The following is a 15,098-nucleotide window of genomic DNA, read 5'->3' as shown; positions in this document are numbered from 1 at the left end:
CTGAAGTGACTCCATTTTGTTTGCTTTCTTCGACGATCCTGTGCAGTGCAGGAGTCTCCCGACATCCTCCCTCTTGTCCCCACGACTGAGGCTCTGGAATAGCGAGATCTGCTGGACCTGCCAGGGACTCCAATTTAAGCAGCATTTGTTTTTTCATACAAAGTTACTGTGCCACCCCGATTGAGAGAACGCCACTCTCGTGGTGAAAGTTTGTGAAACTTTCCCAACTTGCGGGCCTAATCAGCTTGTGACCCAACATATGATTCTTTTTTGCCTAAACTACTACTAAGAACTTTTGCAAAGACTTTACCGTTTGATACCAGAACTGCTCTTTCTTATCCAGAACACTAGCCCATTGACTTTGGCCTTGCCTATTGACTTGAATTGAACTCCTCTGGTGAACTGAAATAATTTGCACTGTCTAAAAAGTATATATGATCTATTCTACTTACCTTGTGCCTTTTGCTCATTTTCTAAGTACTGAACTGCTATTTGGCTCCTATTTCAGGGGAGCTCAAACTGTCTCAAAACCTTAGAAGTTTGTATTGAAGTGTATTGGTTTATAATATTAAGTTGCCTTCTCCTAGTGAAATCTTTTCTAAATGATTGTGTAATACATTGATACGTGTTCTTACCAAGAAACCTTGAGTATAAGTGTTTACTTGAACCACTGTGATTGAAAGTCCTTTGTTTAACTACTTGTACTGCTCACATTCGCTCTTGAGATGAGCCTGGCTGCTCAGCTCGTGACCAAAAACTGTGTGGTACAGACTTATACCAAAGGTTGGTTTGGCTAACACCTGTAGTCCTGATTGTGTGTAGTGGTCCGAGAGGGTACTGTCTGCAATTCTGCCTAACGGTGACCATCAATTGAAAAGAAATATGGACTTGAACAAAGAAAGGTCCTGGGAGAAAATGTGGTGTCCCAATGATCTGGCCACACCAACACCCCTTGAAAGGAAAACTGTACTGGCATGTGTTTGTTATTTTTTTAAACTTTAACAATCCCTTGTGTTGCAACATTTTTAGAGGCGAGTTATTTACAATCACTGTTTTTATTGCAGACGTATGACGAAGTAATGATTTGTAGTTAATAACCCAAAGGATTTGTTCTGTACCAAGTTACATCTCTAATCAGAATATTGGCACTTGTTTTTTTGAGAGATTTCACAAAATGAAAAGTTTTACTTCTCACGTGTTTCCCTTCACTTTGTGTAACATCTTGATTTAGATCCCAGGTACTTATGTTTCTTTCTTACTTTTCTGGTGTAGGTTTTGTTTATGCGAAACCAGCTGTCCGCAAGAAGATTATTTCCCTCCCAATTTATTTGTTAAGGTCAATGGAAAACTCTGTCCTTTGCCGGTGAGTCAACTTGAGCATGTATAGTTAAAGTTCTACATAACTTGATATCTAGTTAACCTTTTTTCTTCTGCATGTTGGTGCTTTTTTCAAACATGAAAATAAACCTGAATTACTTAAAATCTTAGCACAGGGCTTGTAATGCCAAACTCTTAATGTATGAAAGCTAGCAGGAACCGGAAACCCACTCTCTCCACTATGTGGGCAGGAAGGCTAAGGAGAAGACCACATTGGCATTTTAAAAAAATCCCACTGCTTTATATATCTTCAGTACGTTTTCTCTTTTGATGACATGGTTACCACCCACCATGTTTTGCCCTCATAATCTATCCCCATCTGGGAAATGTGTGGCACAGTAGATGAATATTGTCACCAAAAGATCTTTGCCTTGCTGAAGGTCTTGTAGTGGAGCTGCTGCATGCCTCTGCAGGGAATCCTGCCCCCTGCCTCCTATATGTTGGAAGCCAGAGACTGTGCCATGTTTGACACCAGCAGTTGTGCCAATTTGCAGCAAGTGTTTGAGAAAAGGTATCCTCTGAGAAATCCCTATCAAATGTATCCCTGAAGAGACGACAATCTGAGGGAGGAACTCTGTTAGGGAAAATTCTCAGAAATGTGCTAATTCCCTTCTACCTTAGATACCCACAGCTCTTTTGCTGGACTTTAGGACTTTTAATTTCTAACCTGGAGAGAGTGAGACCTTTTTCCCCCACTCTCTCATGTATTTTTCTGTGATTTGGATTTGTGTTTCTTTTGACTTTGGAGTCTGACAAGCTCCATAGCATCATCTTTGCATTGTGACACACAGCACCTTCAGTGCAGTGGCACAGGGAAGTCTCTTCGAATTCTCAAAGGTTTAAATACCTTCTCTTGGTAAAAGTACTGTTTCCAAGAGCAGTGAAGTGAAATTGACTTTACTTACATTTTGTAACTTTCTAGACCCAGCACAGACTATTTTTACCATATGATGCTGGAGGGGTTACTTAGTATCCCCTTTGTCTAGTTTCGTATGTAACTTTTTTATGTTACCCTTTCTACAATTAATGGCTGGTGGCAGTGGTTTACTTTTTCCTACCATTAATCGTTTTTACTACGGGCTGCAATTGCAGCTGCAGTAAGACATCCATGGGTGCCCATTTTGTCAAAATGGCCCTGGTCTTCTTTTTTCGGCATTTCTTGTTGGAAAGGGCCTTCTTGAGATTTACTCTGCATGCCAAACAAGGTTGGTCCCTTTGGCCGTTTTGTCTTTTGTGGGATTCACGATTGAAGCTCGCCTCTGGCTCCAGTATGTCTGGAAGGGGCAGGAAGTGAGGGAGGTGCCTGAAACTCTGTGTGCTTAATCCCCTTGGTTACAGGAATGCACCCAAAGGTGATTGGCCATCTGACTGTCCTTGGAGGACAGCCACCCTGCTGTGTGATTGACAGCTAGGCTGGAATTAATGGGAGAGACCTGCATACAAAGGTGAGGCTTTTGGCTTGGAATGCAGAGTCGACCACTGGATGTAGGTATCCAAAGAAGAACTTGGAAGAGTCGCCTGCTGCAACTCCTGGACCGTTGATTTGCCCGGTGAAGCCCTGCTGCTTTGCAGAAGCTCCGAATCCGCCTCGACTAGAGAAGCCCTGCAAGGACGACTTCTCCCCTTGAGTTGGTGGGACCAATCGACCCCAAGACGGGCTCATCTAGAAATCCTCTCGGAGCTAGCTGTACTTCCATTGCTGCTGCAGGAACTGCATTTCTGCTGCAGGAACCAAAGTGCCAGGGAGAGGAACACCAGAATCGAGCGAGTTTCTTTAAGTTCGGACCCGAGCCTCGGGAAGATCCTCCGGACTCCCTTGAAGCAGGACTGACCAAGCCTGTCCCTCCTAAACAGAGTGCTGGACCCCAGATGTGAGGAAAGTCTGAAGTGGTCTCCGAGAACCGCAATGTTGCTATTTGCTATACACCCGAGGAGCTGAAACTGCAAAGTGCCGCTGAATCGAAGTTTGCCCATTGCTACCGCTGACCTTCCCATTGCAGTGCAGGAGTCCCCAGACGTTCTTTCTCTTGTCCCCACGGCTGAAGCTCAGGAACAAGATCTGCAGGCAGTACAGGAACAGAAACCAGCTGGAACCATTTCTTCTAACCAAAGGTACTGTAATACTAAGGGGGCTTACCTCTTGTTGTGTAGGCTTGCTTGTTCTCAGTTGAGACTTGTCTTGGTTGCTTTTGCAAAGTTGCTTGCAGCTTTGCCTTTCACAAGCCTCCCAGCTTGTGGCCCTTCTGTGATTCTTTATTTCTCCAAAGACTTCTAAAACATTGTGCAAGACATTTACTTACCTACAAGAAGAGCTTCAGCTGACCTAGACTTTTGTTCAATTGACATTGGCTAGCCTGGCTCCCTGAAAGACTCTTCTTACCTCTGACTTTGTGTTTCACCTTTCCCCAGGAAAGGGTTAATTTACTTTGCATTGAGGGTTTAAAAGTACTTACCTGCAACAGAATATTTGTGTAACTTGTGTTTTAATTCCCAAACCCTTTTCTTTGACACCAACTCAGTATTGGTCTAAATGTACCAGTAATATATTAGTGTCCACAGTGTCCTAGTTAATTAAGTCGCCTCAGGGTGTTGGAACCTCTGTGTGTCATCCTAAATGGGTACTTGCTGATTTAGAGAAACTAAGAGTGTGTTGAAGTGTATTTGTGTGTTGCTTATATATTGCTCCCTTCTGAAGAAGGCTTACTGAACTGACTTTAAAATAAATGTATAATTGTTTAATCAAGAAAACTTGAGTGTAATTTTTGTTTGAACACGTCACTGTGTATTTCTTTGTAAAAGCACTACTGCTCACATAGACCCCTCTGGAGATCAGCCTGGCTGCTCAGCCACACTACCAACCTGTGTAGTACAGACTTATAACAAAGGTTAGGTTCCTATTGCCAGGAGGTCAAGGTTGCTGTAGTCTCCCAAAGGGTACTGCACACAATCTTGCCTAACAAACTCCCAGAAGGAATATGAAAAGGAGCGAAGGAGAAGCCAGTAACGTCACAAGAGACGAGCGTGACGCACTGAGAATACTGGCTGAAAAGAATGTATGGATCTTGCGGAAACTGATGACAAAGTTAAGAATCGAGTAAACTTTAGTATGCAGAAAAGAGGATTGCATGCATGCTAAGTGCTATGGAAATGCGACAGTTCAATGATTTTACAGACGCTGAAACGAAGTAGACCAAGTGATCATAGAAGCTGGCTATACTTAGCGAATAGACTGCAGGCAAAGTCGCAAATGTATAGAAGCGGGACATCTGTGTCCTGAATTTTAGTAAGCTGAAACCCATGAAGAAAGGCCAAGAATTGTGTTGCAGCACGAATAAGCTGAAATCCTGGAAGAGCCTGGCAGAACAGAAGTGGCCATGGTCGGTTATCTATTTTCGAAAGCAATGAACGTTATCAGGATAAATCATCCCTTGTCGAGGGACAAAGAAAGAACACCAAGAGTGCCAAGTTTTATTCAATTAAGACATTTGAATGCTGCAGAATAATCCAGAATCATGGTCTCTTGTCACGTGAGCTGAGGATGGAAATAGAGTTGAGCTTGGTGTCCTAGAACAACAATGGTGAAAGCCTGTACTCGCATATATTCCCACAGACAAGGATACTTTGCAAGGCCAAGTTCAAAGACCATCTGCATGGGTGTGGGGAGGTAAAGGCAAGTCCTCTTCCTGGCACCTGGGTCTGAGCTTACGTGCTGCTAAGTGAAATTAATGTTCCAGACATGGCAAGATCATGCCAACCAATTGTAGAAAGGCGTACAGCGAAGGGCCTTATAGTTTGAGAGCCAATGATATACCGTGTACTTAACAGTGTTGTGGATGACATGTTTTATAGGTAGGAATCTGTGGATGTCTGTTGTAACCTCCCTGTTTTAGATAATTGTTAATAAAACAGCAACTTTTGCCATCTTCCTGAGTTGGTTCGATAACTTCAGTCTCTACCTTTTGAGGCTTCAATATTACCTTAGAAAGAACTGTCCAACCCGGTCCAAAGTCTTCTAAAACAACTGCTCTTTCAACTTCCCCTTTGTCCTATCCCTACACCCCAACACATCATGCTCCGTTGTTGCTTTTATTTGGCTATGTCACTGATGGCCTCAATAACGCACCAACTCCCAAAGATATTGTCTCTTGAAAGCACCTCTAAGGGCTGCCCCCTTCTCTATAGTCTAGAGAGAGCAATACCCTCCCTAAACCAGGCGTCTTTACTCCCCAAGTTAGTATGTACTAATTGTTTACTCCTACCTCTTTGTTTCTACTTTTCTGGTTGTGAGGGCCTAAAGGCTACTACCGTACCTGTCGAACCTCCCCCTGGGACTTCCTAGGTGTATCCTACTCTACCCTTTGGTTAGTTCTAAGGGGCTGTGGGCTTGTGCCTTCCAGACACTCATTCCCACTCTCCTCTCCCTCCCATGCCCTCTTGTTCCTATTCTTGTATCCAACACTTCCCCTCCCCAGTACCCTCTTCAGTCTAACACCAACAACCTTTTCTCCTCTCTATTCCTGCGACTTCCTTCTCTGCCCTTCAAATGTCTGGCGCTACAACCTTCCTCCACCCTAGGATGGAACTCCTCCCTACTCTCTCTCCCCTGCTACTCTCCCCTTTTCACAACACTACTACACCACTACACTCCTGTCTCCACTACTGCACTCCCCTCTCTACCACTACTTCTCCACCCCTCCCTCTACTCACTTGCTCTCCTTTCACTTCCCCAGTCATCTTCCATTCACTCTCTACTTCTACTCTCACACACCTTACATGCACACTCTCAACACAGTACCACCTTCTCTCCCCGACCACTACTTCACTTTCTCTGCAAATCCCCTCCACACTCCCCACCACCACCACCACCACCACCTCCTCTTCCTGACCTTACCCGAACAACCTTCACCTTCTGCTTCCTGCCTGTGAGATGGATTTCCAAAATCAGCCCTGGCTGGAGAATTTTGGTAGGCCTCCCTATTATGGTAAGGAAGACACTTTGACTTATGCCCAATCCAATCAAGGTAAGGTCGCAGAGTGGCAAGTCTTAGTCTCAGGAAGGGTGGCAGAGTGGTCTAGGGCTACAATGAGTTCACACAGCGCAACATTAGTAATTCAAGTTAGGCAGGTAAGTATAAAAATACAATTCTTTATTCAGCCTTTAGATTACACACTAAGCAAGTAACACCTTTAGTCAAATATTGTCACACACAACCTTATAAAACAGATAAATATGTTCACCATTAGGAGAAATGGAACAGCATTTGATTTAATGATACGTGTAACACAAATGTGCTCTAGCACCCTGAAGCGTCTTTTGTGCTAGATGGAATTGCAAATAAAGATCTCAGACGAAATAACCGGACAGACTCAAGGAATATGGCAAAGTACTACTTTATTCTCATTTAATAAAGCAGGGAGAACTGATAGGCATCGGACTGATGCATGCACACTCACACTGTAACTTGATTACAGAGGTCTTATACCCCAACATACGTCTTGTATGACGGCATCCTACGTGGCAAATCATAAACCTATCAAGGAAAGGGATTGGTTAAGGGAGCATATCTACATAGAGAACATATACAAAATAATACTTAATTGGCTGCCCCTCATCTGTAGGACACGCCTTGAACTACCTCTAAATAAGTATAGCACTGATTATAGCTGAGAAAATACCAGCAGATTGGTCTTTGCAACATTGTATGTTAGGTTGCCCCTTAAACCCACTGATTGGTTGGAATGCTATCCCAACCTTGGACTTTCGGCTCTTTAGCAGCACACACGTGAAACGAAACCTAGGTGCTTTGAAATGCATCAGAGTACTCCCCGTTCTCCCGATTAATCCATCCTTTATCCGCCAGCCATTAACCAAAGTCTTTGGTCTGTAGTTGACCTTGCAGCCTCCTCATTGTCCCGAAACATTTGAGGGAGTGTGAGCACACCACGATCTTCGTCTGAGGTTCTAATGAATAGCCCTTGTCTTCGACTTCTGAGTCGCATGTGACGAGATCACGAATGTGTCAATTTCAGCCTCTTATTTACTGTTATTTGATTCAATTATGCAGGGTGTGATTGCTCCTCTTGGCCTCTAGACTTGCTTACTCTACCTTGCATAGACATCATTTTTTATATATATATATATATTTTTATTATTGTACATTTTATTACAAACTTTTCACTGTTTATCTCTCCAGTTAAAATACTTTTCGATTCACTTTACAAAACACTGTAAATCATAAAACAATCATTCTAGTTCGTTCATCCTTTATTTCATCTTTTGTTCCGATTGCTTTTAAGGCTACTTTCAAGAATTTTACAATTGCAAAATGTACTCTGATTTCAACATTCAGAGATTAATTCCCACCTTTTTTTGGCGTCAAGGCCACATGAATCTGTGATTAAGTCATACAGATAAGTCACTCTAGCATGAGACAGCTCTGGGCAAAATAAAATCAGATGTTTGTGTTTCATTGTCTCTCTTGCGGAGGCAGCACTATGGATCTTCCTTGTATTTTCCGTACCTTTACAGTGTTGCTTTATTATATAAGACATTCAGTCTAGGTCTCAGTAGCAAGTCGCATTTCTGGTGTGGAAATGTTGTCAGAAAGCCCAGTGTTCCATTTGTCAATCCCCAATTTGTTTTTAGGAAGGTGTGGGTCATTGAGTTTGTTCTTGCTTCCTCGCATTTACCCCAATCTTCTGCCATAGGGTCTTTTTTACTTGTGCCGGATTTCTCGCAAACATTTCTGGACTGGGGCCAAGATTTGATAGAATTAATTCAGTCATTTTTCCAGTCTTCCAACACCTTCTCTTTGGTCCCTGGGATATGCAGACCTAAAATTGCAGCGGGAATTCATTTAGGGTTGCTTTTCGGTATAGCATGAGCCTATTCCAGATGACATGAGCGTATAAAGAAATAAGTCCCAGTTCTTGTCTGAGTAAAGCCATTGAGATCGATTGTGGTATATGTAATACTGATTTCCATAAATCGCCTTTGAGTCTATTCCAGAAGTCCGGTTTTGTTCCTAAACGCTCTCCTCCAAATATCAGTGTAGCAACAACTTTTTGCTTGTAAAAAGGGATGATTGGTCGCAGTGAGAATTTTCCGTATCTTTATTTTTCCTAGTGCAGTTAGATCTTTGTACTTTTGCTCTCAGAGATTCCATCCAGGCTTTTTCACTTTTCAAGGTGCTTAGTTGTACGCTTAGGTATTTCAGCTCCTAGCTCCTTTACTGGTTCTAGTTTTTTTCCATTTAGGTACCAGTAATCTTTGTTTTTTCTGTTCCTGTTGATATCGCCTAGGATCATGATGTCGGATTTGGAAGCATTTATTTTTAATCAGTTCTCACTAACGTACACTTCAAGGTTATTTACAGATCTTTGCAGCACGATCTTTGTCTGATCGAGCAGAATCGGATCGTCTGCATAGGTAATTCTGCCAGCCTCATTGCCGTTAATTTTAGGAGGAAAGGAGCGATTGCTTTCTGGTATAGATTGTAAATCTTCAATAAAAAAGCAGAATAAAGTAGCTGCCAGCGGGCATCTCTGTTAGGCACAATTGCATGCAGTACCCTCTGGGACCACCACACAAAGCTGACTACAGGTGTAAGCCAAACCAACCTTTGGTATAAGTCTGTATCATACAGTTTTTGGTAGAGAGCTGAGCAGCCAGGCTTACCTCACGAGTGAATGTGAGCAGTACCAGTCATTACACAGAGGATTTTCAATCACATTGGTTCAAGTAGACACTTCTACTCAAGGTTTCTTGGTAAAACGCTTATTAATTTATTACACAATCATTTAGAAAACATTTCACTAGAAGGAGGCAACTTAATATTATATACCAATACACTTCAATACAAAACTCTAAGATTTTGAGACAGTTTGAGCTCCCCTGAAATAGGAGCCAAATGGCAGTTCAGTTACTTAGAAGTGAGCAAAAAGGCATAAGGTACGTAGAATAGATCACGTATATTTGTTAGACAGTGCAAATAGTTTCAGTTCACCAGAAGAGTTCAATTCAAGTCAATAGGCCTAGGCCAAAGTCAATGGGCTTGTGTTCTGGATAGGAAAGAGCAGTTCTGGTATCAAATGGTAAAGTCTTTGCAAAAGTTCTCAGAAGTAGTTAGGCGAAAAAGAATCTTATGTTGGGTGACAAGCTGATTAGGCCTGCAAGTTGGGAAAGTTTCACGAACTTTCACTGTGAGAGTGGCGTTCTCTCAATCGAGTTGGCACAGTACCTTAGTATGAAGAAATAGATGCAGCTAAAGTCGTTGGTTCCTGGCAGTTCCTGCAGATGTCACTGTTCCTGAGCCTCAGTCGTGGGGACAAGAGGGAGGACGTCGGGGGACTCCTGCACTGCACGGGATCATCAAAAAACGCAAACAAAATGGGAGTCACTTAAGGTCCAGTAGCTGTAGATTCAAGCACACAGCAGGTGTTCCTCTCCGTGGTTAATCCTTACCAGCCTTGAGAACGGTATCCAGGTGGCTTACGAGTTGATTGGTCCCACCAACTCAAAGGGAGAAGTCGTCCTTGAAGGGGCTTCTCTGTCGAGATGAACTTGGCAGTTCCGACCTGCAGCACGGCTTCACCGGGCAATCCAACGGTCCAGGAGTTGCAGCAGCCGTCCTCTTCCAGCTATTCTGCAGTTCTTTCGTACCAGTGGTCGACTCTGCTTTCCAGTCCAAGAGACTCGCCTGTTAAACAGTTCTCTCTCTTTCGTTCCAGCCTAGCCGTCACACACCCAGCAGGGTGGCTGTCCTTGCCGGACAGTCGGCCAGCCAATCACACCAGAGTGCATTTGGGTCTTCTAGGAGACTAAGCAAAGGGAGTTTCGGGCACCTCCCTCACTTCCTGCTCACCCCAGACACTCTGGCACCAGAGGCGGTCTTCAGTCCTGAAGTGTGCCAAAGGCATACAAACAAAGGGACCAAACCTGGTTTGGCGCGCAGAGGAAAACACTAGAAGGACCTTTCCAAAATGAAACGGCGAAAAAAGGCCGGGGCCAGTTTAAACAAAGGGGCTTAAGGCACCATCTTGAAAAACATGGCTCCTGTGATTTTTAGCTACCGGTGTTCGCGGTCGGGAAAAAATCAAAGTAGTTTGTTGTAAAACCACTGCTCCCAGCCTTTTCAATAGGAAAGGGTAGCATTTGACTGCTACATGAGTATTTAGACACAGGGGGTACTATAACCTCTCCAGCGCTCCATTGTAAGATGGTGCGTGCTGGGTCTAGGAATTTGGTAAGAATAGTAAAGTCAATTTCACTTTACATTCTCTGGGAAGCAGTAGTTTATCCCAGAGAAGGTATTTAAACCTTTGGGAAGTCTAAAAGACATCCCTGTGTCACTGCACTGAGGGTGCTGTGTAACACACATGAAAAGATGATGCTTATGAAGTTATCTAAAACTCCATAATCGAAGAACACACGTGTAAAACACACATCAAAATACATGAGAGTGGGGAAAAAAAGGCTCACACTCTTTCCAGGTAAAAAAATCAAGTCCTCGAAATCCAGCAAAGTTGCTGGGCGTCTCTAAGGTGAAGGGAATTGGCACATTTATGAGAATTCTCCCTAACAATCCCTGCTTTAGGCCTTTTTTCGTTGGTATTTCATTAGAAAGATTCCCATGTTGATCTAATTTTACCTGCATTGAAGTTTGAGAATAGAGTTCTTTTATGGCTTTCACTAGGTCCTCCTGGCATCCTTTTGCTTTCAGTTTTTTTTCCATAGTATAGTTCTATCGATGCTGTCAAAGGCCTGTTGTAGGTTGATACTTGCCAAATATATTATGTTTTTTGTTAAATGCTATTCTTCAGCAGGCCAATTGGGAATACATTTAGGCTACAGCCTACTTGCTCTACAAAGCCCGACTGGCGATGATCATATGCTTTTGAGTCTTAAATCCATTTTATTAAGTGATTTAGTATCGAGGTGGCAAAGATTTGTCCAATACAATCAAGTAGGGCGATAGGTGGATAGTTAGCAGGATTCATCCTATCGCCCTTTTTGAAGATTGGCACTATAATCGCTACTTTCCAAGACTATGGGACACTTCCTTGTTTCGCTTTGGAATAGCAGCCAACAAAATTTGGTCCACTTGTCAGGGTTTTTTTTTATGACTGCATTTGAAAGGCCATCTGGGCCTGCTGTCCTCAAGGCATTTGCTTTCTTAATAACAGCCTTGACGTCTTTCCGATCGAAGTTTAACTCCCATGGGTCTTCACTTTGTCCGTTAGGCCGTCACATTGCTTTTCTTCATCGAATAGTTTTTGGAAGTAATTAATTCACGTGCTTTCTCCGATTTGGGTTTATTAGGCAAGCATTTTTGTGGCTGCCTGCGTCATTTACTAATTTCCAAAAATTGCTTAGTACTGCCTTCATATATTCCGCATCTTTTTGTACAAGTTGGTTTTTGAAAGACTTGTGCCAATTTGTTGTATTGTTGTTTCTTTTTGCGTATTTGATCTTGGTAGGACAAATTACCGTTTATTTTCAACAATTTATTTCTTTACTTAGTTGTTTTTTATTGTTTTGCAACTTCTATATTGTATACGTGAATTGATTTGAATTGTGGCTTAGACATTTTCCCATAAATGTCTTTATAGTTCACTAAGGTTTGTTTGTATTCTACAGAAGCTGGATCTTCAACTTGCCATTCCCTTAGATCTTTTATTATCGTTGGTAGGTCTTTATTTTTCAGTCTCAAACTATTCCTTCCATTTTCCAGTTCTAACTCACCTTTATATCTGGTTTTAATCGTCTTGTGACTTGGTGTTATGGTCAATCACTGGGCCATGGTCACTGTGAAGTTTTTATCACTTCTAGTTGTATAATATTTTGTAGAAAGTTTTAAAGAGACGAAAATGTAGTCTAGAGTTGCAAACACTTGGCCCTTTGACCATATAAGGGCCGGGGTATGTCGCCCATGATGTTCCCGTTTAATCTATGGATTTGTCTTTGTTCCATCTCGTTTATCAGCCATTTTCCTAGACATATTTTCCTGTTGTTTTTGAGTGTTTTTTCCTTTACCTTTAACCAGTCTTCTTCAAAACATGACTCATTGAAATCACTGCATATTACCAATTCAATGTCCTGGTATTTCTCTGCGCTCTGGACAATGCATTCTGTGATTTGATCAAGTAAAAGTTCCTCTTCTCTATATGAAGGAGGCCAATACATGTTTATCACTAGTTGAAGATCACAATCGGCTGGTGATTGACTTCTCAATTTTATTAGTGAAATTTAAATATACAGATTTGGATTTGATGATCCAATCACTGATATATCTATTCCATTTTTGATCATTGTTAATAGGCCAGCCATGGGGTGCCCAATTATGCCTCTTATCGCCGGATTTGTGAGTACAGTGCATCCTTAGAGAATCGGTGGCTCTTTTATCCATGATTCCTGAATGCATATGATTTCAATGTTTCTTAATGCAATGCATTTTTCATTATGGAGATGCCAGTTTCCCCTTGTGTTCCAGCTCCCTAATTTCCAGGTTGTTTTTGATTGTTTTCTTTCATCCTATTTTTGTGTTTTTGGTTGCTAGGGAGGTTACTATCCACCGCCATTCAGAACCATTTTCGTTTTTTTTCTTCGTTTGTGCTTCTCCTATCAAACGGTTGTTTGTTCTTCCCTTTATTGTAATCTGAATCTTGTTTAGCTCGTCATTCTCCATTTTCTTCAGATTATCCGGATTTGTTCTCTTCCATGGGTTATTTTCACAATCGGGTTCTGCTAATAATTTTTTGTCAATGTGTTTTGTGGTTTCTCAATGTTTTGCTCAATATCTGGTCCGAGGGTCCAGCTATATCAACTCTTATCCAATTTTGTTGATTTGGTTCAAGTCTTTTCTTTCTAATTTCAAACCCTAACGAGCAGAAATCTTCTGCATCATCTACTAGTATGGTTGTGAGCGCTACAGAGTTCACAATTATTTCTACAGAATCATTCCAGTCTTCGTTTGGGAACCTCAAAATTTTCAGATAGTCAGACCGTATTACCCTTAGTTGACAGAGGTATTGTAATAATTTCATAATAGTTGAACGATTCAAGGTTAGACCATCTTGGGCTCTTTGTATCCTTTCTAACTGTAGGACATTTTCTATATAACGGTTGGTTGGTTTGTTAAAATCTCTTTGTGCGTTCTCGTTCCATTGATGTTTCTCTTCCATATTTGTTTTTGCACTTGCCATGGGATTCAAATGTCTGTCTTTGAAATTTGACTTGGGTTTTGTCAAGAACACCTTCATTATTTCGTCATATGGAATGGGTTCTTTCAGGATCTCCCTTGTGTGTTTTGCTCTTTTTACGCTCAGGGTCAGAAATCTCAAATGGTCTTCACTTTCAACTGGGTTCGCAAGAATCACTTTACTTATATTGTCTTGATTTAAGTACTGGACTAGCCTTTTTGGCTCTAAACGTTCATAGGGTATAATGACAAGTTTGTTAAGTCACATGTACTCTAGTCTAGTTCACTATATTCATCTTCTGAGACTAAGACAGTTTCTGTATGGCTATCTGATAAGCCTTTGTTGTTTTTCGTTCTAAGCGCAACTTTTTTGTTTTTATTTCCTATTGACAACTTTGCCACATGTTCTTTAGTTTCACAATCATTTATTTGGTCAGGGGCGCTTATTTTCCTCAAAACTTCTTGATCCGCAAAACCTCTTTGCTTCTTTTTTCCTGATTTTTTTTTTTTCGTCTTTAAGTGTTTTCCACCACATGTTTTGTTAGAGATTGTATTTAGTCCCTTTGGCTGAAATATGGAAAAAGGATCGTTATTTAACTTTTCAGGAGCTATCTTCTCAGATTGGGCTCCTTCTTCCTCTGCTTCGGTGACTTTAGTATGAATTACTACTGTTTATGGAGTTATTTTGACACCACTTTCGGCTGGTATTATGCTCTGATCGTAACTCGTGCAAGGGCGGTCGTTGGACTCGGCTACATCTTGAAGTTTTTTAACGCATTTTGATCCGTCTGACAAAAGCATTCTGTTGTCGATGCATTGCCAAGAGAAGTTTTTGATGGCTTCTCTGAGCATTTCTCTGTGGTATTTAACACAATTTCTTTCACGCCCTGCAGAAAGATTCTTTTATCAGATTTTGCGTCTTGTAGAAGATCAATGAGGGATTTCAGCACAATATTTTCCATTTCTTGTTCTCTTCCGCGTTTTTCTTTTAGAGATTCCATGACAGATTCTACATATGTCATCTTGGAGTTCTTTAGCGCAATTAATGTTGATTGATCTCTATAATTTTCATTCAAATTCTGATATAATTTGAGGAATGGGGCCAGAGTTATTGAGACGGCTGCAATAATGGCTTCTTGCATTTCTTTTTCTTTATTTGGGTGAATGGGTTCTCGTTTGGTGTGACCAACCTTAATTGTCATTCTGTTTAGTGGGTGCCATCTATCGCATGGTCTTTCCTCTCTATCCCATCTTGATCTGTCACTGTCATCTGAATCTGACGAAACAACGTCTGCTCTTATGGTTCTGCCTGGCAAGCATGTTCGCATATTTTCATACCGCCTCTCTTCATATGCAATGTTGTTGTTTGAGGGCGAATTAGGAACATTGCTGGCATTTTTATGGGATATGCTAGTTGAGTCGAAAGGTTCTTGTGTAGAAAGGCTTTTGTTATTTTCTCTTTATTTTTGACTTTTTATCATTTTTAAAGCGTTTATTTCTGTTTGGTTGCTTTTGTCATCT

At 41.6% G+C, this 15,098-nt stretch overlaps 1 protein-coding gene across 2 annotated transcripts in view; it reads left to right on the top strand.

Annotated features, from left to right (window-relative positions):
- Positions 1 to 15,098, top strand: part of PIAS3 (protein inhibitor of activated STAT 3) — a 588,108-nt gene that overhangs the window by 239,168 nt on the left and 333,842 nt on the right. For both annotated transcript variants that reach the window (XM_069652797.1, XM_069652796.1), the window contains exon 5: positions 1,273 to 1,363. In XM_069652797.1, the coding sequence (XP_069508898.1) occupies positions 1,273 to 1,363 (91 nt within the window). The remainder of the gene's footprint in view (positions 1 to 1,272; positions 1,364 to 15,098) is intronic.

The sequence above is a fragment of the Ambystoma mexicanum genome, chromosome 1p (genome assembly GCF_040938575.1).
Source record: "Ambystoma mexicanum isolate Mex_15411 chromosome 1p, UKY_AmexF1_1, whole genome shotgun sequence".
NCBI classification, from domain to species: Eukaryota; Metazoa; Chordata; class Amphibia; order Caudata; family Ambystomatidae; genus Ambystoma; species Ambystoma mexicanum.
The sequence above is the reverse complement of the archived record's forward strand: the minus strand, read 5'-3'. Positions and strand labels throughout refer to the sequence as shown.